This window comes from Centrocercus urophasianus, unplaced genomic scaffold, assembly GCF_019232065.1.
Source record: "Centrocercus urophasianus isolate 14NV4802_14NV808 unplaced genomic scaffold, USGS_Curo_1.0 seq_15, whole genome shotgun sequence".
Taxonomy (NCBI): domain Eukaryota; kingdom Metazoa; phylum Chordata; class Aves; order Galliformes; family Phasianidae; genus Centrocercus; species Centrocercus urophasianus.
Genome location: NW_024884697.1, coordinates 20,629,998 through 20,653,437, shown reverse-complemented (window position 1 = coordinate 20,653,437; position 23,440 = coordinate 20,629,998). Strand labels below are relative to the sequence as shown.

At 35.9% G+C, this 23,440-nt stretch overlaps 1 protein-coding gene across 1 annotated transcript; it reads right to left on the bottom strand.

The window, feature by feature from the left end:
• Nucleotides 1-3,882: 3,882 nt before the first annotated feature.
• On the bottom strand, nt 3,883-23,315 carry IQUB (IQ motif and ubiquitin domain containing). The gene is made up of 12 exons (XM_042816037.1): nt 23,201-23,315; nt 22,910-23,125; nt 21,603-21,755; nt 21,278-21,453; nt 20,870-21,025; nt 18,529-18,739; nt 15,056-15,231; nt 11,409-11,579; nt 9,728-9,904; nt 8,830-9,078; nt 5,961-6,146; nt 3,883-4,054 (listed from the first exon to the last, which is right to left on the bottom strand). Exons 1-12 carry the CDS (start codon nt 23,313-23,315, stop codon nt 3,929-3,931), a joined length of 2,112 nt encoding a protein of 703 aa, XP_042671971.1. The 3' UTR covers nt 3,883-3,928.
• Between the last annotated feature and the right edge of the window lie 125 nt (nt 23,316-23,440).

Genomic DNA, 23,440 nt, shown 5'->3' with positions numbered 1-23,440 from the left:
TTTGCAATCACATTATAGTACAAGAAGGGAATTAATGCTTTCTTAATTGGGAGATCTTTTGGAGTCAAGGTGGAAAGACTGATTACTTTGAGTTCCTCTTCCTTTGGGAAATAAATAGGGAAATTTACATCATGAAAAAAGCAGTGTTTTCTCTTGGGAGTGGGTAGGAAAAATGCCTGTTCTTTGCCAAACTCACATCTTACCCACTTCTGTAGGTGGGAGAAGGCTGGAACTTTTTCTTCTGGAAATGCTTCTAGTGGGTAGTGAGAAGGCAAATTTTCCTTCATTTTTGAAAAGTCCTGCTCACAACAGAGTCCTGCAAAGCAAACTTCAGGTGTTAACTGTCCAGGTGCCTTTGCTAGTGCAGAACGAGAAATGCAAGCCATATGGGCCAATCTTGTTAGTATCTACAGGTGGGAAAGAACTGAGGCAAAGCCAGTATTTCTCACCACCATTTCTGGAGTCCTTGTGGACTCAACCTTTAAGGTAGAATTTAAGATAGTTTCATAAGCCATGTTCCCAAAGGAAAAGGAGGTCAGAATTTCATCTTAGACTGTTATCGTTTGAAGAGGCACTGATGTTTTACAATAATTTGTTCGCATTATCCAGGAAAAATCTAAGCTCCAAAGCAGGGACTGTTACACAAATAGATTCCAAAATCATCTTTTGTGTAAGTCTGAAATTCAAGAAATGATGATCAGCTGTGCTTTTAAAGCATTTATTCAGTTCTAATAGAAACTGGCAGATCTGACCCTTTATCTGAACAGTTTTCTTCTCCTGATGAAATGCAATGACAATTGAAGGTAAATGAGCCCAGGCAGATTTCCCAGAAAACGCTTCCTAGAAATAGAATGTCTCTATCTGACCCTGATCTCCTGAGTTGGAATCTCTATTCTTACCTCTGTCTGATGCAGAGAAAACTTACATCCTTCATACCTGTCCAGCATCCTTTGTAGCTTATATAAACAAGCGAACCAAGGCAGTAACTATTATAGAAAAGTTTCAAATTAATGCCTTTTCAAAGCATAATACAATCATAAATGCTATGAACAAGTCATGCTAAAAATCTTTTTTTTGAAATTCAGTAATATAAAAACCACATGTAAGATGACAAAAGTAGCAGTCAGAAAAGACTATCAGGGTTGTTCCAAAAGTAATGCCTCCTGTTTTATTATCTTGGCCAACACCATCAGAGGCGGTGGTACCACCATCATGTTGGTGGTACGGCAGTAGAGACTGAACCTTCCCACCAATATGCTGTTATATTTTGTTACCATACAATGGATGGCAGCAAAGGAGCAGTGTGATAAATGGTATATAAAACAAAGGTGTATCACTCCTTTGAATTCCTCCATGTGGAAAAAAATGGCATCCACTGACAATCTTCAACATTTGCTGAACATTGGTGGAGATGAAGAGTGAGGCAGTCGGTGGTGCATTTCAGCAGCAATGACAGCAGATTTTTTTACAAGCATGGCATACAGGCTCTTGTGGTGGTGAAAATGCATAGCTAATAGTAGTGACTATGTTGAAAAACAGTATGTTAGAGCTGAGAATTTGTTCTATCATGTAGTGTTACTGTGCTTTTTGTAATTACTCTCAGAGCAACACACGTAACATGAAATTCTGTATGATAATTTCAATCATTAGATTTTAAAAGTCATTCTATTTTAGAACTGAGGTGACAGCATTTGGCTTTTATCAAACAATGAGTTTCAACAAGATAACCAATAAATTGCTATTTTAAAATGTTTTTAATTTTAAATTTTCTTTTCAATATACCACATTCTTTAAAACACTCAACTTCTATGCTTTCAAAAGCCATTTTTGGACACCAGCTTGAAGGAAGACATGAGTTTTCACTGTATGTTCTGTATGCAGGTAGTTCTGTGAGAACTATGAGAATCATTCTATGATTCTGTAACAGTTTTTTTCTTCCTCTGAATGTTCAAAATCACAAGACAGCCATGTCCCAGAAAAGTCAACTGGACTTTTGCATAACCAAACAAAAAAACCTGTTTGTGAGCAATTCTTTGGCAGGCTAAAACAGGCTTGGTTGCTAATGCTTAACTGAATGCAGAATCTAGAGATCTTCAAGAATGAATTCTTAACTCTGCATCTAATTTCATGTCCCTCAAATCAAGAGGACTATGATAAATGGAGCAAGTTCAACAGCATTCCACTGAGAAGCAAAGGAGGCAGAAGCACTTGATGTAGAAGGAGAGGCTATACTTATTAGGCCTAGACAACAGGCTTAGGAAAATCCTGATAGAAGCTTTCTGAAATTTACAAAGAGATTATGAAAATTAAGGCAGTTGTGCACAGTAAAAGAAACAGCAGACTTCACTGAAAGAAGGCAGCTTTTAACTGGATAGGAGTGTCGATTTCTTTTTTAAGCTGAGGACAGTCAGGCACCAGATCAGATTGCCACTAGAAGTTGTTCATTCTCCATCCGTGAACATTTTGAAGGTACAAATGGATAAAGCCCTAAGCAATTCACAGAATCATAGAATGTCTTGGGTTGGAAGGCACCTTAAAGACCATCTGCTTCCATCTCCCATGCCATGGGCAGAGTTGCCACCCACCAGCTCAGGCTGCCCAGGTCCTCATCTAGCCTGGTCTTGAGCACCTGCAGGGATGGGGCATCCACAGCTTCTCTGGGCAGCCTGTGCCAGCACCTCACCATCTCTGAGTAAAAAATTTCCTCCTAATACATAATCTAAATCTCTCCTCTTTTAGTTTAAAAATGCTCCCCCTTCCCCTATCACTATCTGCCTATGTAAAAAGTCAATCGCCTTTCTGTTTATAAGCTCACTTTAAGTACTGGAAAGCTGAAACAGAAAAGATCCAACAGTTCCACATATTTTTATAAGGGCATGTAGTGACAGCATGAGGGGAAATGGCTTTAAAGTAGAATAGGGTAGATTCAGACCAGATATCAGGAGGAAATTCTTTACTGTGAGGGTTGTGAGACACTGGAACAGGCTGAGCAGTGAGGTTGTGGATGTTCCCTCCCTAGAAGCATTCAAGGCTTGGCCAAAGGGGTCCTAGAGAGGTGGCCCTGCCTATAGCAGGGGGTTGAAACTAGATGATCTCAAAGGCCCCTTCCAACTCAAACCATTCTATGGTTCTATGAATGTACACCATAAAATATTTTCCTCTCTAACTGTAATCAAACATAAATGTAACTGTGTAAGTTTAGGGAGGCAATTAACTTTTACTTTAAATAACACAAGCCTCTCAAAAGATAAACAAGTTCTGAACAGTCTGCACTGTGTATTTTCAAATGTTAAGCCTGATTCACAATAACTTCAAGATCTTGGATCCGATAACTGAGTTCTGGCAGTTCCATTATGACCAACAGGATGAGCCACAAAAAGATGGCTGACTTTTTTACATCAATGTTTCCAAGGCATAACTGCTTCTTTCAGAAGAGAGTATCAATTTTGGTTTTCGATAGGTTATGATTTGGTGGTTTTTTGCTGGGTTTTCTGCCAAACGTTTTAAAATCAGAGAAATAAATTTCATATAATTATTATTACTTTTATAAGTAAAAAACAACAAAGATTTAGCTTAATTACCTCATCAAAAATATTAGTTTGCAAGCAAAATATTCCAAGTAACACAGGCATACATAACCAAACAGTCATGGCTCATGAATGTAAACAGCTCACCATCAACTATCTACCTTTTAAATAATGAGGCTACAAAGCATGAAATGCAGTTACATGGATTGGTAAGGATCAAATTATTTTATACTCAGAATTTTATTTTGATCTATGAAATGCAGTTTAGGTGTTGGGAAAACAACATATTTCTTTAAAAGCAGAGGAATTGTATTAGTAAATAATTCAATGAACTTCTTTGACACCTGTTATCTGAAGAGTTACGTTTTCCTATGAGTAGGAATAAGGATAGCTTTTAAAAATTAACTTGCATTAGCCTGCTTGTCACTCCTGTGGAAAAGTGATGTCATCACTGGGATCTGAGCAAAGTACTTTTTTGCCCGGATATGCTTCTGCTTTATTCCATGAATAAATGATGCTTCATAAGCCTGAAAGGAAAGAAAATCCAAATCCTATTAAATACAATTAAAATATTCAGCAATATACTTGTTTGCTTTATATTTTAGACAATAGAAATAGCAACTCTTTACTGAAGTAAACCATATAATGTATTCATATCTAATACAGAATGAAATAAAACATTCTACAGTTCTATACTGCTACCTTATGGTGAAAATCACTAACCACTCCTGGTGAAATTTTAATCATCTGTTAAAAACAGTTTTTTATCCACCCGAGGTAAGTTCCATTTATTTCTTTTCAAGTAAGAAATTTCAAAAATGGAAATGGTTAAACATCAGCACTTGCAAGGTAATTAATATGTGAAATCTCCTTGGTAAGAATCAGAATGGTTACTTACAAATAACCATGGCAGCAAGCACTTCACTGTGTTTGAGTCAGCGTATTTTCCTGATTTCTCATGATCAGTACTAGCACATAGGATGATGTATAAAGACAGAATATTTCGTTGAAAAAAAAATTTTTTTTGCTATCTCTTTAGCCATAGTTATGAAGTAGAATCACTACTAAATAAAGTGCTTAAGAGGCCACTTTCTTTGTTTCAAAGAATGACAAACAATGATTCAACTTACGGCATTTTAGGCCTCATTTTCTCTTATTTCACAAGCATTATTTGAAACAAAGCTTTGGCCATTACCGCTGAAGCAAAGCAGCTTCTCGCTGGCCCACTTCCATTTCTGCATCAAGAGATAACTGAAAATAACATGCAGCTTTAAAATAGATTATATACCTTATCTGCTGCTCTTCTGGCCTATCTCCCACCTCCACTAAAGCAGATGTGGAGGCCTTTCCCTGTTATCCTGCTGCTCATTACCAGTCATACAGAAGACTGAACAGTTCAAAAATTTTCATTTCCAACTTAGAATGAAAGCATTTGGAATAGGAAAATTAATGGTTCTTTTCAAGAGTCTGTAATTGGCTTCAAGCTGTGCCAGGGGACATTCAGGCTGGGCGTTAGGAAATACTTCTTCTCTGAAAGAGTGGTCAGGCACTGGAACGGGCTGCCCAGGGAGGTGGTGCAGTCACCAACCCTGGAGGTGTTAAGGAACGTTTGGATGCTGTGTTGAGGGGCATGGTTCAGTGAGAACTATTGGTGATAGGTGGATGGTTGGACTGGGTGATCCTGTGGGTCTTTTCCAACCCTGGAGATTCTGTGATTCTATGATAATTATAGAGTCCAAAAATTCAGTTACAGAGAAAGTATAAGTCCAAATCAGAAAATATTTCTATTTCTATTGTGTAAAAGTAATGAAATATTTTTTACTAGTATTTATCATTCATATTAAAATGTCAAATCTAAGCTTTGGACTTAATCAAATTAAAAAATCTGACAATGACAATCCAGCCTTAAGAAGTTAAACCAGGAAAATGCATAAACAGAACATCTGCCTGCCATCATGCCGGGAAGATAGATTTATGGATGCAAAGGTGTATTATTAGATTTAGACTGCCTGGAGAGCACTGTTGATTGGAAGTGAGACAGAGGACTTAATATAGGAATTTCCATCATTAAACTGATTCTAACTTTTAAAGGTAATACTCATGTAAGAATGTGTCTGCTTGAAAACAAAAGCTGGGCATGCACAGAACAAATATGGATTGTTAAATTCCCTTTACATTTTGAGTTCCCTACTGTATTTTGTTCCCAAAACAAAATCTTCTTTCAGAGAGTCATTTATTTGCTTTGTCAATTTAGCTCTCAGATAATATCAACATTTCCAAAACGAGTACCATCTGAAGTCCATGCTAGATCAGTAGTTACAGTGGGACAATTTAAACATGAATGAGTGCAAAGTCTTTGGCCAAACATCATTACTCACAGGATACTACTAGAACAGTAGAGTCACTGGAAAAATATAAGCCATCAGATATTACCTCTTGAAGGTTATGCAGCTTAAGATGTGCATCAGCTTCATCTTTAGTGAGGAGAATAGTGTTCCATGGAGACCACTCTTGCTGCTTATCCCATCTGACCATAACCAAATCATAGAGGTCATTGCAAGAACTAAGAGCTGACTGACAGCCCCATATGTTCTCAATCATGTACTGCAGATGCTGCTGCTGAAATGGAAAACAAGAGCAAGAAAGGTGAAACGTATTTCATTCTACAGCAAAAATGGTAACCATTTAAGAGTCCAGACTTTGGAGTAAAATACTTCTATGCATGTCACACAATCACTTGGTTGAAGAATATCTAGACTTGCATCTTCCTTAAGCAGGGCATGGAACTATTAATTAAATTTTTCTTACGTCATAGCTAAAATCTGCATTCTTACTTGGATTATTTCTGCCATTGGAAATTTCTTATCTCCCTTTGACATCCCAATTGATTAAATGCTCTTATAAAGCTTCTTAGATCTCATTTTCTTTCTCTTGTAGCATGCTTTAACCTGTTCAGACTTCTTTGGTTGATGATAATAATCCATCCCTGTTATCCCCCATTCAAGAGTTCAGAATTACTGTTATTGAATAAATAAGTTATTATACTACTAAATTACTTAAAGTTTACATATAATCAGAATAATCTGGCCTGAAAAATGTGGAAAATTACAACAATGAAAAGTTCTCCCTGTTAACAGACCTTAAATCACGGCCCACTCAGCTTTTTTGCTCTCAGTCTCTTATTGGCACACTAAGTGTGTTCATGATACTGTTATTCATTTTACCAGATGTGGTCACCAAAGATCAGGTAGTTATGCTACAACATTAACAAAAAATAATGGAAGGGCTGCGTGTAAAAGTTCTCTGGTACAGAAAGATCTTTAGGTATACTTTTCAAGTTAATTTATATTGATCTTGATTTGTTTAATTTTTATTAGCCATCTGAAATAACTACAAATTCTTGATTAAAAAAAAAATCATACATAACAAAAAAAATTAGGCGAGCAGTTGCCACTGAACTTGGTGAGTTTTTCAGTCACCCTATGTTGATTCTTCTCTGTCTCAGTCATGGAAATGTTATTAGAAGATCGTTCTCTACAGGAGCCTGTATTCAGCAGAATTTAAACAGGTTTTCCTCCAGCAAGCCATTTAAAAAGGCTCATTCCTCTAAGGAGAAATCATTACTTACTTAAATTAGTGTTTCCATCTTACTTATTAGAACCCTGGCAAAATATGGATGGAAGTATACCAACACAATGCTTTAGTGAAATGAAGTCTCATGTATTCTCAACTACCTTGCTTCCAAAATCCAGGAACCCACCTAAATTGTTGCCAGGAAAAAAATGTATGATAAAAGATGGGCTTAGAACATCCATTATAACAACTATATGCTTACTGGTTCCAAGAACATAAGACTGCTGCTACATCTGGTCTTAAATCTGGTCCTCCTTTATTAGCTTTCATTAATTGGTGTATATTTTTAGTATTTCCTCCTTTTCACCACATTTTGAATAACATTTTGAATAACTGTGTCTTCTTTTAAGAAGCCAGACGTTTGAAAGTACACTGGCATGCACTTTTTTTTTTTTTTTTTTGGTCCTAAGCTGTGAATCTCAAATAATTGGCTAAAACTTACATTAAAATATATGAAGTACCATCTAAAACAGATCCAAAAACTAATTTGTCATTTTCCTTTCCTGCCTGTAAATTAGACGAAAGCCTGTTCTGTGTGAAAACTTTTCTGGTTATGAAGAAAAGTCTGATTTAAGAGACAACTTCTGCACTTTGTTAAGGTAGATATGCATTTTGCTGTGAAAATTCACAGTTCATATCACATGACACTCTGTCCCTCCCCTCTGGTACCTTGTTCTACTCTCACAAAGAAACAGAAAAGTCGTTCAACCACTACTATCAGACAAGTTGAGAGCAAGCATCATTACTTAGCGATGGAGACTGGGAAATGAGTGAAGGCAAAGAATGGATAAATGAGTTCATCATATTCATTAGTTCAAAGGAACACTCCCATCAGCCTCAGGACTTGACACATTGCTGAACTAGTTCATTTTGATAGCAAAAAAGCAGGTCTTTAGCTACAGTAAACTGAATTTAGTGGAGCTTCCATAACACACACCAGCTGCTTTTTTGCCTTAGTAGCACTCCTGGTGTTCAGCCCAAGTATGGTTAGAATCAGCATGCAAGAAAAATCTTTTGTCACAAAAATCTTACATCTATCCACGAACAACACAATCAGAGCCTATTTTGGCACTGAGCTGGGCAATGAATAAATTCATAGCTGCTGCAAGACTTCTGGTTGTGACAGTCATTTCTGGATGAATCACAGCTGTTTTCTGAATAGAAGTAGAGGACAGACAGTTGTTGGGAGATGAATTAAAAGCAAATAGCTCAGAAAAAAATGAAACAATTTAAATAAATGTTAGAGAAAAAAATAAGGAAATTAGTAGCTGAATATACAAATCTTGGCTGTTTAGATATTTATAGCTTGAAACAGAAGAACTTGAAATTAATTTGGCTAAAAAGTGACAGAGTTTCAGTGACAGTCATTATTGAGATTATGCCAATATCTTTAAGCAACAGGATGGCCAGGGCAGTACCAGAGAATTTGGATCATCTGATTCTGTTAGCTGGACATCCCGTTTCTTTTAATGTATTATTTGCAACCACTTTCGAAAGTACAGGTATACTTAAGGAGCTTTAGTGCTTTCTCTTAATACTACTGAACATCACAGAAAGAAGTTTTCATAGCTTCTAGCCTATTTCTCTTCCTGACAGTTACATCCACAAAACAAAAATTATAATCAAAGCCGCCAGTTTCCATTATTAGCAATGCTCTTGTAGACATTACCTGAACTAAGAAAACAATTCTAGCATCGTCCTTATAATCAGCTTCAGACTTTCTGAGACTTTCTAGAATCAGTCTGTACTTCAGAAATGATTCTCGTTGCCGAGCCTCATTATCAAGCTTGCAACAGAAGTGACATCTGCCAACGGTGCGGGAATTAGCAGGAATAGGAAACTCAGTAGCTGGGAAGTAATTTTCGCAACTGCGACAGAAGTGAACGTTTTTATAAAGCTTTAAGGGATCTGGTGGAACCTAAAAGATGAAATTGAAGAAAGAAGTTATTTTCTCACAACATATCTCACTGTTACTTGTGAACCACCCAAATTCTGTAAGGAATAGATTTTACGTATGTTTAAGGAAATGATATTTAAAAGCCAATGATTTATTTCAAAATACTTAAAAGGATTTTTATTTTATCTTTTTAACAGAAGACTTTAAACAGGGGTCTACCACTATTTTTACTTCCTCTCTGTTTCTGCTTTTCAGGAAGTATTCTTCCTTTCTGGACTCATGGGAACTGTCTTTCTTACAGTGGAAGAAAAAAAACGCTTTCAAATCTCTCTACTGGTTCCCTACTTGCTATTAAAATTTATTGTTAACATTTTTAAGATATGTAAGGCCACTTAAAATGCTCAGATTTTTCAGTTCATACCTGGAGCTCTTGGCTTGCTCTCTACTCCCTGCTACCTGATAAATTGCTAAAAACATGCCCATGCCTCCTGAATGACTGTATAAGTTTATTCGTGTGATACTTGTATATATTTTGACTTCTTGAGGAATACTCACAGCAATTCTACAGCAAAAGGTTATAGGAAGTAAAAGAACATTGATGATTTTCAATTCCTCTTCTCTATCTTTAGTTTCATAGCCATTAAGTCAGATTGCAGTCTAGGAATACTACCTTAAGTATCCTTGCAACTTCAGGGTTAAACTTCGGAATTTTAATATACTGAAGAAATAGTGTACAAATTCTTTTCCTCAGTCCTTCTAAGTTGCATTCTTTTACCTCTCTTGACATAAGATCAACTTCCCTGTCAATTAATTCCACTATTTCCTGTGTTAATTCACATTTGTGTTCCTGAAGGAAAACAGAATTAAAAAGGAAAAGAAAACTTTATTGTTAGAAAGAAACAAACAACATAACTCTTAACAATGGCATGAAAGCAAATTATAGCTTCTGTGTAATTCATCAGTCACAGCTCTGTATGTTCACAATAAAAGAACCCTTAGTGGAAATAGGAAAATAACCTCCAAGCACACTAATGTAAGAAGTTAAAAAAACAAAAAACAAACAAACCAGAAAACCATGAATACATACAGATTTTGCTTCAACGAGCCTGCATATATACTGAAGCTAGGAAGAACTGAAAATCTGGAGGCACTAAATAATGCCTCTAAAACGAGGCTGAAAACTGTTCTGTTCTGTTCCTCTAAAAGCTTGAAGAAGCATCTCAATAAGAAGCTTCCTTTGGTTCTGTGATAGGAAATGTATATACACTGGTAGAAAGGAAAGGGGGAAAGGAAGGAAAAAAAAAAATGATACAAAAGGCCTAAGGGACTTACAACCATGCTTGAAATTAGTGCTTTCAGTGCTCCAAACACTTAGAGATACTCCAGAGATAGAAATCAAATGACTTAGGTCAATGTTTCTTCACCTGAAACGAGTGCTAATCTGCAGAAATTCTAGAATTTGTTTACTACACAGTATTGAATTGTATTAAGATGAACAGAAATTCATAAATTAGCAATGCTCCCAACATCATATTGACTTTTAATCAAATTCTGCTATTATCAAAACCAAGAGCAAGACATTAGTTTCATTCAGTAAGAACCAGGAAACAGCATTCTATTCTTACGTCACTGTTAATGCTGTCATCTCACAAGTACTTGAAAACTTACCTTGGTATTCTTTTTGTACATTAATATGAAAAAAATGGAGAGAAAGAAAGAGATTAAAAGAAAGGCAGACAAGTTTTTATTCCACTGGGAATAGTGGCAGCATCTAGCGGGGATGTAAAGCGGAAGAGAAAAGAATATCAGTATTTGCCAGCCATAGAAAGTGGCAACAAACCCACAGAGATCACAGAATCACAGAATTGTAGGGGTTGCAAGGGTCCTCTAGAGAGCATCGAGACCAACCCCCCAAGATGACAAGTTTCTAAGCAGATAGGTCAAGCAATTGAGAAAAACAGAAGTACAGTAACAGCCATTTACATTTCTGTCAAGGTTTGCATCAGTTTGTTACAAATATTAAGCTGAACTTTGTACTAAATTTGTATTATGTAGTAATACACACACACAAAGACTAAAGCCATGGGGTTAAAATCCTAATGCATCTTGAAGAAAAATGTGTACGTCACAAAGTGCAACATGGATTTTAAGTACATGTGGAATACAAATCATTCTGTCACGCCAGTTGGTAGACTAGGCTTTCTCTTGCTGCCAACTGATTTCCCTGGCACCTATTTGCCAGAAGAAGCATTGTTTATGTATCAACACAATTAAATCATAGAATCATAAATGCTCACGTCTTTTGAAAGTGCAGCTCAAATCCAAACATAAATAGAAAAATAGAAACATACCTTCACTGTACCTCTGAGTGTTAGCAGCACATCTCTTCTCTCGTCTTTCGGGATGTCATTCATGCTAACACTGCGGTAGATTTCAAGTAGTTCTCTGGCACGGAGTGTGTATTGTGTATCCATTTCAGTGATTTTTCCATCACATGCTTTCCATCTCTTAGGTTGTGCACACTTCAGAAACAATTTGTACGACTGAGCTACTATAACCAGCTGAACAAGTGTATTGTTACATAAAGTTTCAAACTGGGACATGACTTTGAAGCTTAACTAACACCAAAATCTAATTCTATTGCCAATACTTTACAGTACCTTTTCCACCAGAGCAAGCATTCAATTGCGCACTTGTTTAAGATTGCAGGTCATGAAATCTCAGAGTAAATTAATAGTACATAATACTCTCCTACAAGGATACGCTCTACTCCTTTAGAACAAATTTACCGATGGTGGTGTTAGAATACATTTGCTCAGTGTTTCATCTTGCAGTCATAAATCCCTCTGAAGTATCAGTAAGATCAATGGGACTGTTGATTCTGTAAAGATTGCAAATTTAAGCCCTCAAAGTCAGCTGCAGTACAGAACATCTCCAGGGAACTGCTCTATTTATGCTAGCTGCACAGACAACTGTAGAAGGCATAGACTTTGGTAAACTAAATTACGACTTCACAGCTTTTTGGATTCTTGGGCTAGCTCCCTGCTCGCTAACTTAACTACGTAACATATGCTTACTACTTCAATTCTTTTTGCACGTGTTTATCTGCTAAAGACAGTGAGAACTTACATGGTATTGGTTGCACTACTCAGTTTGAAAAGTCCAAACATCGTCCTCTTTCTACAGGACTGGCTCTGGGGGCTACTTACTCAGGGAGGTAGATATCTAAATCCAACAGAAATACAGCATTCAAAACCCTCTCCCCATCACTGCCCAATTCCATTCCCTGTCCTTAATCATATAGTGGGACAGTTACTTTGAACTTCATTCTCTGCGTTAATTATTCACTTTCACTGTATTTGAAACTTGAGTATTCACAAACATCTGTGAACTTCACTTTGTGATTTTAGTGGAAGTTAGATGCAGAAACACAACATGGAGCCTTCAGATACTTGAGTAGTTCTGTGGAGAACGCCCCAGTATCTCTGTGATCATTATTCTGATCAAATATACAGGCCTTCTGTGGTGATGTCATAAAAACAGCAAGGATATTAGATAGAACATATATGAACAGTTCACATAGGGTTTTTCTCTTTTTAAAATAAATTACCAAATTATAAAAATACGTAAGCAAAAGGAAAACAAAGCAACTGAAAAGGGAGTCCAATACTGAATAACATTTGATTATGTTGTCAGTGGAGATGGAACTACAATTAAACTGCTGTTTATCAATAGTAACAATCCAGAGCAAAAACTGTTTACGGGACACAACAGCAGAACAGGTACTAGTGAAAAATAGAACCCTTAGCTCCTTAATTAAATCTTTGAACTTAAGCAAAATTAGAAAGGAGTCATTTTCTGTCTTAAAAAAGGAACAGTCCAGCATATATTCATTACTTTCCTACATTAACAATGCACACTAACAGAAATGCTTTTAAAAAAAAAAAAAGAAAGGACAAAAGAAAACAAGGAAACACCACCACCCAACAGTTACGGAGCAGTATCGTGCTGCAGCTTTCTCACACAGCAGGTAAGCAACAATCCCTGTTTTCCAAGGAGTACTTGAATTCATTACCTTCATTTGGTCCTCTTAATGAAACCACTCTTTCTAAGACAGAAGGGTCATTTGCTTACAATATGAGCACAATGAGTCAATGAGCACAACTTTGCCTAGGAAATAGCTATTAAAGCTGGGTTTTCTCATCAGTTTGCACAAGCCATATATAAGCTAGCAGCCTCACTGTTCTACACTGAATACAATCTGTAACATGGGCCATTATATTATGACCACATTTAAATTATTCAACTCAAGATATGATATCTGTAAATTCTGTCATTTTTTCCTCTTTACTTTATCAAAACTGAATATGGTATAAATTTTAAACAAAGAAAGTAAACAGCTTTCTATTGAAAACAAAACAGGAGTCTCATCATTACGAACAATATTGCGGTGTTTCAGACGAATTCCAAGTTAAGAAATATATTTACTTTAAACTGTTCCAGGCTTCTTTTTCTGAGATGACAGAAGAATGTCAAATAGTAGAAGCAAATATTTGACAACGAAATGATTTATAATTTTGTTATCATTTCTAAATATTTAGTTTCCTAGCATTTTTCACTCTTGAAAGCAGTAATAGAGAATTCAAACACATCACAGCAATAAACCTTGTAACAGTTCCACCAATACTTCAGAGAAGTAATTTATATTCATGATGAAGAAAGATCATATATTTTTACCAAATCAGTTTTTGTGAACCTGTTCCCATTCATCAATAACAAAAACAAGGAAATTTCCTTTGTACCAAAGAGTCACTTTTTTGAAAACTAAGTAGTCAAAGTTGAAAAAAAACAATGAACTTTGATATTTTAAAACTCTTGCTGCTGCAGTATATTTTTTCATAGTTATTTCACAACTATGAAAGTAGACATCAAAAACCTTTCTTCTTAAGGGATGGATTGCTGAGATATTGTTTTAACTTAAAAAAAACTTCTCGTGTTTTATATTAAAGAGCCATTGAATCTAATGTCACTCTAAACTGTTGTTGGAATGAACTGAATGAATTGAATTTATTTTTTTAGTAAGTTTTATCCTCAAGATTATACAAAAATAAATTCTCATGTAAAATTTGTTGCTCATCTAAGAGCAGTCAATTAATCACTGAGATCAATAAGATTCAATTAAAGCTCTCCTGGCTTTCTCATCCAATACATGAACAATAAATAAATACTTCCTTTCAAGTCCAACAGAAATGATGACTTAGGAACAAAGGCCTATCCTAAATGGAGAAATGAACAATACATCTAATTTCTGAAGGATAACTTTTTTGAGGGAAGAAAAACGAAAAAAAAAAAATCACATGATTAATTCTGTGGGATTTAAGATTTTATAATCTTTTTTTATCTCCACATAATCTTTTATAATTTTATAAATACTAAATATATGCTTAAATTTTGCATTTAACTGCAATAGCAAACATTTCATTCTAAAAAGCAATGAATGAAGATAGCAGAGGGAAGGTCACCTAGTCATTAGTTTCATTTAGAGAAACAGAATGTTTTTGAAAGAGCTTATAGGCAGATTTCTAAAGATTCAAAAACGGATTAAGACAGATCACAGTTTCATGCATGAATTATTCTAGCATTCTAATTCACAGAATGCAAAATACAGAATGATTTGCAATGTTCTTGTGTTTCATAACCTCAAATCAGCCTTTCTGAATTCTGTCAGAATGATCTTAACAATGCTGTCAGAATTCCATCCTTGATGCAGGACAGTTAAAGGATAAAAAATTCATCCACTCAGTGCTAATTGTTTAGATTAAATACACAACTGGTTGTGTCTATGGTAGATCTCACAATTTTAATGTTGCACTGTTTGTCTTTTGATAATCAGTCACAGAGCTGCAAAAGTTGCTTCTAGCAAATGGTTTGCAGATACCTTCTCTGTTCTTGTATGCTGGAACTTTCTTTATATTCAGTCTAAAATTATTTCACTGACCTTATCCAGAAAGTGCAGCACTGCTTTCTGTTGATTGTCCTCATCTGCATTTAGCTTGTGTCTCCCAATGGAAGCAATCAGCTGTGTCTCTTGTTCTAGAAGTCCACAAAGTGCTGCCTTTCTTTCAGCTCCAGTAAGAATTCTGTTAATCCGTTCCGTCTCCTCCTGCCTCCATGCTACAGATACAAATATTCTGGGTAGTTTTTTAGAATATGCTTTCCAGTGAGATTTCTACTTTCATATTCAAGAAATAGCATATTTTCTATAGTAATAATAATAATAATAATAAGCTTTTGTATTAGCAAATTGATTATTATGCAAAATAGACATAAAAACAGCACAGAAAATAATGCCGAGGATAAAGATGTTCTGAGAGTGCAAGTATACATCAATACCACACTGCCAGGAAAATCAGTGAGAATTTAGCTTCTGTGGAAATGTGTGGTGCAGTGATTTCTTTAGGATTTTGCATCTAAAAACTACTCCAAACAAGATGAACACTAGGAACTTTTTAACCAAACATCGATCACCGTGATCTTCTCAACAGATTAAGAACAGAATCTTACTGTGGTCCCGATAGTATTCGGTGCTACAGCTTCTCCCTGCAGAAATGAGTAGAGATCAAACAAGACTGACTGACAATCAAGTTTAGCACTTCAGGGCTTAACAGTGAATATTGAGTGGTATCATCTTTTGCCACCGAAGGCTGATGGATGCACATATATAATTAGGTGATCATTATGTTACTCTCCCTTCTGCAGCAGAACCCTTCCAAGGGAGGGAAGCGATATACAAACATGCTGATGACAGCAGCAAGTAAATCAGTGGATGCTATGAAAACATCTGGCCTTCTGACTCAAGGGCAAATCAGCAAACCACAGGTACCTGCTGCACTTTGAAGTAGAAGCCAAATGGAATGACTAACATGCAGACACATCTCTCATGGCTTATTTTGCAGTACCCATTTCTTGACTATAATTGCTGACATCCAGCTTGTATGCCCTTACAGAAATCTCTCAGTAAAATCACCATTTACATAATACTGCTTTCCTTTGCATCCATCATAACAATTCCTGCCTATTTTGAAGGGTATGCTCCATTTCAAATACATCCAAAGATTTTTGCAGGGAGTTCTGTGAGATCCAAAACTTCCACATTCCTGAATAATATCAATAAGTTATTGTTTCAGGATAGTTATGCAAAAGAAAAACAGTGTGAAGAAAACAATCCAGTATGTGATGAACAGCTACTCAAAAAAAGGCTATAACATCCTGTATCAGGTAAGATTAAAGGCAGGAGGAGGGAAGGGAAGAAAGTTTATTTTCTGCCTGTGGCTTCCTTATCTACAATGCTTTATGTTTTATACTTTAAAATATTTTATTCATTTCCTTAAGGCTTTCCAAGCTTTGGTATTAATGTGACAGCTGTCTGACAAGTTCTGAGTATCCAAAGATATATTTTTAAATAAAGCCATTTCAGCAAATAAAAGCTCCTCACAGAATTAATTCACATGAGGCTTTGTATGCCTGAAGGGGGCAGCAACTTCAAAGGTGGAGTTAATAAATACACTAAGCAACTTTGTACCTGCAAAAATGAAGGGCCTGTCAAAATGTTACCCATACTCATCTACAAATTCAACATGTACATTTTATCAGGTCAGACATTCCTCTTAGACTATCTATTTTGCCTATTTTACTTGCATTTTTTATTCCAGTGTTTATAAAGCAAATGAAGTAGTTCATACTTTTCAAATAAATAGTGAATGTGTCTATATGTAGAAACACAGAATATTTAGATACATCTCATTTGCACCATACAGCCAACAGGTAAGTTTTTGTACCAAAAATAATTGCTTCTCCTGGCTGACGTTGTAATAGTATCCCCATGTTGTGATCAGCAGCAATAACCTTCACAGATCTGTAGAGGACAATAACCTCATTCTATTACTGTCACAATGATTTAGCTTGTGTAGACTGTTGACACTGTAAGAATGTAAAAGTAGTTTCAGATGCAGGTAGGAAAAAAAAGACTTCCTAGAACCACTAAGCTCTATTATATTAAAGAGCATGACTACAAGTCTCCAGAGAAGCAATGAGTCAACAGTGGTAAACAAAGACCAAAGAATATGATTGATACTAGACAATTATCTCCCACAAAATGTTTAAAAGACATTTCAAATATCAGTGTTTAGTTTATTCCTTCACAGCTCTTGAAATGGCAAATGCTTCTCAGATTTCCTCAATAGGCAAAGCTGGACTTTTTTATTGTTTGTGAATCCAACCATACTAAATTAGGCAAGAGAGATGTATGTAACCATACATTTTAAATCTAAGAATATAAAACAACAACAACAACAAACAGTGTGCTTATTCAAAACAACAAATCCCAGGAAGATATAATTTCCCAAATTTAAAAGCTTTAAAAGCTTCAGACTGGAAATAATTTTTACATTTGTCAGAAAGAACAGTAATATTTATGTCATTTATACATTTAGACAAAGCAATTTGTTCAATGCCACACAAAGTATGACAGAATTAAAAGATAAGTGGATAACTTGGGGTTTCTTGAATGATGAGCTTAGGCTCTATGAATAACACATACTGCCAAATTTATGCTCAGTTTACCATAGGAAAAATAGCTAGGATGGTTTAAGGCAGGTTCAGTAGCTTTGCAATGAATCAGGGAATCCATTCCGTCAGTTCTGCTATAGGGACAGCAATGTAAAATCTGCCAGAGTAAAACCACAAGTAACCACTTAAGCTTAGATAAAATGAGGTGTCCAAAGAGACAATGCAAATATATAGGCCATCACATTACTTTTTGTTGTTTTCATTTTTCCAAAAGAGCATGTGTTAATTTTTTGTTATACTTAGGAGATCATTCTTGTATAAGACTTCATGCCAATTATTTGCAGTATTCACCTTATTTTGCCAGGGAAGTTTACAAGTGCTTGTCTGCAGACACCATCCACTCTGCTAGGAGAAAGATTTCATGATGCCCTTTAGGAACTTTAAAAAATGTTCTTAAGATTTAACATTTTTATTTTTTAAAGATTTTTAAAATATTTGTAAATATTTGTAAATTTTTGTCTGCAGTTACAGCAGCTCTGCAAATAAAATACACTAGAAAGAGAAGAAACAGCAGCAGAAGAGGACATGCATGAAACAAAGAACCTCATTTACCTTTCATAAAACTCTTGGTAGAATTTAGTCCATTATGAAAATTAAATGGCAAATGATGGATCTTAATTGCAATTTCTTCATGACATTATTTTCAGTGACTTAAATGCATTAGAACTAACTTAGTCTTTTGATCCTTAGAAGAAAACAATAGAAGAATCTCGTTCTTCTTGTTGACCTGTATCAGGTCGTCTTGATCAGAAAGGAAAAGAAATCAACCAAAACCAGAAAAACTTGGTTCTAAACTACTCTCTTTTTTGCTGACTTAGGAGTGCTCCCTTAAGAAAAACTTACATTCTAAAGCGTGGTAAAGCAGGTCGAAGTCTTCTTTGGTTTTAGGGTTCAGTTTTCTCTCCTGCTCCATTCTCAGTTTGTCTTCTTTCTCTTTTTCCCTTTGTAACACTTGTTGTGCTTCCCATGCCAGCCTTAATCTCTTTTTTTCCTTCAGGTTTTGTACTATATTTCTAGCATGCCAACGACGAAAGTATTTCTGTAATACTATTACCTACACATGATAAAATATCACAGAACCATCAATTGAAAATCAAACAGCACAGCATTTTGTTCTTAACCGTTGTTTTTTTTTTTTAAACTACATTTTAACTACATTAACTGCATTTTAACTGCATTTTCTAAGATTTGTCTTGTACCTAGGCTAATTTAAATGCTTTAAAAACAGTTAAGTATTATTAGTCTAAACACTAGCCTGCTTACTTTTTTAGTTAAATGCAAGAGTGTAATCAGTGGAGGAGGTCATTGTTCTTTTTCAAGCTCCCCTTAAAAATTGGCTTCTGCCATGTATTGCTTTAATTTTTTCCCTTCAGCTGTGTAGGCAGAGGTCTCCATCTTAGTACCAATTTATGCTTTGTCAAAATTAGGAAATTAGATTCATATTTGCAAATTTAATTATCTTATTGAAAATTAAAAAGAAAAAAAAAAAAAAAAAGCACAGACACAAAACTAAATTAACTACGTTTTATTTGTAAACAAAGAATAAAAATGAAATTAATATTGCTGTTATGAAAAAACTTAAAAATATATATATAACCACCATCAAAAATGTTGCTATTAAAGACTATGGAGCTAGCCTAGACATATCACAGTAGGGAGGACAATGTACAGGCCTGAACTTCTGCCAGCTGAGTTAGCACCTGCACCAAAAACACTTGAGCCAGGTTAATTTAATGCCATTTTGAGTTTATTAAGCATCATTCAGTGTAGAAGGCCATCAAACACAAAACCATGTTGATACAGCTAAACAGCTCCAGAGGTATCTTAATCTAACATTTCCTTGGATACGTCTCCAGTTAATATTTCAGAACAGAACTACACTGTGCTGTGCAAATCCACCAAATTGAATCAACACCAGCTGATGTCTCCACTGTGCTCTATTCCTTGACACAGATGCACTCTAAAAAATAATTTTAGAATGTTATATATCAACAATAAAAAATACTCCTGTGTTCTTCTTGTACTGTGAAAAAATACATACAGAAAACTAACTAATATCCAAGGTATTAAAACCTGAAGGCCAGTTTTGGTTATAAGAAGCCACTGTGAAGGGAGAAAGTATTTTGGAATACATTTGCAAAGTGTTTGCTTTTGAGGTGAAAAATAAAGAAAATCATTCTGTGGTAACATTCAGAGCAGCATTATAGGTTACCTACAGATACATCACAGATTTCAGTGAGTAGCACTAATGATCACAGTAAAATTTTCTTGTAGTCCTGGGGAAACAGTTAGCTACTTGGGTTCCATTCCAACAAGATGCTTATTGCTGTCAGCTGATGCTAACCAAATAAGAATTTCTTACAGAAAATTTTAACAAGATTTAAAAAGCATCTTGTCAACCATATTAATACAATGATCCCACTTAGACACTTAGGGAAACCAACTTGTCATCCACTTAGTAAGACTCAGACTGCTTATTTTAAGCAATTAAATTAGGAATTAGAGCATTCACAAAGCAGCGTCCAAGCTAACGTGATGACAGGGAGTAATAAGATTGGTGTGCAATGACTGAACAGGTGGTTTACAAAGAGAAGTTCAGAATGCCTAAAGAGACATTCTGTGTACAACGACTATACAGCATCCGTTGTCAGAATTGGCTACGCTGAGCATCTCAGTGCACCAAAAGACTCTGAACCAAAAGAACCCTCAAGGCCATAGCATATATATATAGTCTGCTCTTAAATAAATACATACAGCGGGAAAAAAAGCCATAAACTCCAGAAGTTGAATGTAAGTCACATAAATCCTAATCCAATATTCTAGCTATTATGTCATACATGGCATTAGGCAGGGAGTTCGGGTCCTTCTAAAAGAGATCAAGAGAATGGGAATGGGACAGACCTATTGTAATAACTAACAGTATGTATGAAAGCTTAACTTAAGACAGAAAATAGCAAATTCACAATGATTAATATTTAAGAAACTGTAATGTCTCAAATGTTGCTAAAAACACCAATACTGTAAATGTGCACACGCACACATATCAGAAAGATAAGGAAACGTGAATATTCTGAAGTTCACTGCTAAAATCCCTCTTTGAGCACTCTGAAGACTCATTACATATTCAGATAACTTTTTTGCTACTTTTCTTTGCAGATACAGTTGCAAACATATGAGAACTTACTGCTTCAAGTCGACGCTTATGGTATTCCTCTGCTGTTAGGTACTTTCCAGGAGTTATTAGTTTGTCACTTTTGTTAGACACATACAGGCCACTTTTAGTCATCTGTGTAGATGTTGGGCTTGTTGTTTGTTGATATTTATTTCTTTCAAAAACTGTCTAGGAAAAAAATACAAGTCAAATTATCAGAAAATACATAGATTGTTTTCTCATTTCAAGAAATAAAGAACGAAAAATCAGCTATTTATAAACCCAAATCTCAAGATACATTATATAAATTCATTAAATATATTCAATTGCATACTTACTGTTGATTATTTACTTCCTCATTCCTGTTTGAAATAATTGTGTCAACATTCTGTTGTTTGGCAAAATAAAATATATCTTAAAAAGACACTGTTGGACCATTACCTGTGTTTCTCTACAAAATAATGTAGTTCCTTTTTCAGGTCTTTTTTTGGGTACCGTTTGTGACCCTGCATTATGAAATTCCACTCCTGTTACTCTGTTCTTAAATCCACCCAGAAATGGTTTACGAAAAGTAGGTCTTTCAATTTTCACAGCTACGTCGTGGAATGACTCAGAATCTGTTAAAATGAAGGTTACAGGATAGAAATATTGTTTCTTTCAGTAACAGATTGAGATTACAGAAGGTTTGTTTATTTATCTATCTTTACGTAGATATCCATAGGTATACAAATACAGCTACAGATACGTATTTAAAGGTGCCATTTACCCATCTGTACTCTGACAGTGATGACATCTGGCATATGGTAATCCTGTTGAGCTGCTTTACTAGGTAAAAGTTCCAGGTCAAGACACAACTTCTCAGACTGGGTAGTTTCATGAAATTCAGCCCTACTCCACATAACAGTTTGAATTATGCTTCCTAAAAGGTAAAAGGACAATTTATGATATTGTTCTCAAGCAACAACAAAAAAAAGCTTTTCAAGTTAATACCCAGATCATTTTACTGAAACACTGCAAGAGAGAACAAATACAGATTTTTGAGCTGAAAAAGTTTTCTTCAACAAAAATTTATTACACACTTTGAGATCTAACATGCTACTGTTATTACATAAAAATTCATTCATACTCCAATCAGAAAAGATACAGTAAGTAAATATCTTTATTTGCAAATAGAGAACTTTAAATCAAAGTTACCCACATACGCAGTGAACTTTTATTGAAAATCTTACCAAAGCCTGTTCCAACTTAGAACCAAGCATACAATGGTGGAATTGGTGTGTTTTTTTCACACAGAATTTGACTTCGTGGTGTTTATTCAAAGACTACATTCTGAACCAGATTTACATAGCTTCGTGCTCCAGAAATTAATTTGGTTTGATTTAGAGATACAACATAGCATCTGGCTTTGGTACAGTGCATTTCCCAGGAAGGGAAAGCCAGCTACTGGAGAATAAGAGCATCTGAACACAACTCAGGCAAGAGAAGGCAGTCAGCAACTCCATATTCTGAAGGGTCAGCCACTGTGCTCACATGTGGAACGGGATTTGTTGCCTTCAGCTCTGAAGGCCTAAGGAAGTGGGGCACTGAATTGAAAAGGGGAAGCAAGACAGGACACCCAGAAGAGAGAAGAACAAAGTGCAGGAAATGCTGGACTGTTTCAGGGACTGCAGGAGAAAGGCATGGAGGGTGGCTGGTAAGTCACAAGAGACCTAGGAGGTAAAATAGTAAGGTGATTGCTGTGGTCTGGTCTAAATTGATACCAGGTCACATTGTATTTGGAATGTGCACTGCTTATTTTAAAATACCTGTACAAAAGCCATATGCATTTCTTGATTCAAGAATCACTCAATAAAATGTCATATTAATCCATAAATTGCTATCACGATGTGAGATAAACAATATATCCCTCGCCTTTTCAATCGTGTTTCATTTAAGATTTTTAAAAGTCACCTCAAAACCAAGAACCTGCAAATGTTAACAGAACAAGAGTAGGGAGCACAAGAAGGCATAATCAGATTGAACAAAAGAATCCCTTTAGAGCAGTAACGTCCAACATTTTAACAACTTCTTTACCTGTCCCTGTTGAACTTGTCACATTCTCTGACAGCGATGCATTTTGAGATGTTTCTTCTTCCCTTTCTGAACTTCTTAATTCAGGTAATGTAGAGGACTTTGTAACGGCAACAGGAGATGCATTCTCAGGTGACGCACTGAAGGGGTTCTGTGGCTCGAGCACACCTTGGTTGCCATCTCCCATCACCTCCTGATGACAGAGTCCTTCTCCAGGTGCCTCCCGCAGAGCTGCCCCTGCCTGCTCCCAGGAGGCCTCCTCTGCCTGCATCGTGCTGGCAGCAGGGTGAAGCAGGGCCTCTCTGGACGGCTCCGTGCTGCCAGCCTGCCTGGGCCCCGCAGGAGGCTGCTCTGCTGCCCGTGCTCCTGCTGGAACACCTGAGGGGCAGCTCTCCGAGGCACCTTCCATCTCCAAAGGGCGAGCTCAACTTTTTAACCTTTCTGCAGGAATGCTCACAGTACCTATTAAAAACACATACAGGTTTGTTGGTATCATCACAGGAGCGGCAATATCCTGCAAAACTTCTCCCGAAT

Excerpts from the sequence above, each read along its gene's own strand:
- IQUB (XM_042816037.1), bottom strand. The coding sequence starts at position 23,315 with ATGGAAGGTGCCTCGGAGAGCTGCCCCTCAGGTGTTCCAGCAGGAGCA. Across the intron at positions 21,026-21,277 it reads TATTTTGTAGAGAAACACAG|ACAGTTTTTGAAAGAAATAA; the intron begins GTAATGGTCCAA and ends TTTTTTTCCTAG. Across the intron at positions 9,079-9,727 it reads AAGTTGCAAGGATACTTAAG|GTTCCACCAGATCCCTTAAA; the intron begins GTAGTATTCCTA and ends TTCATCTTTTAG.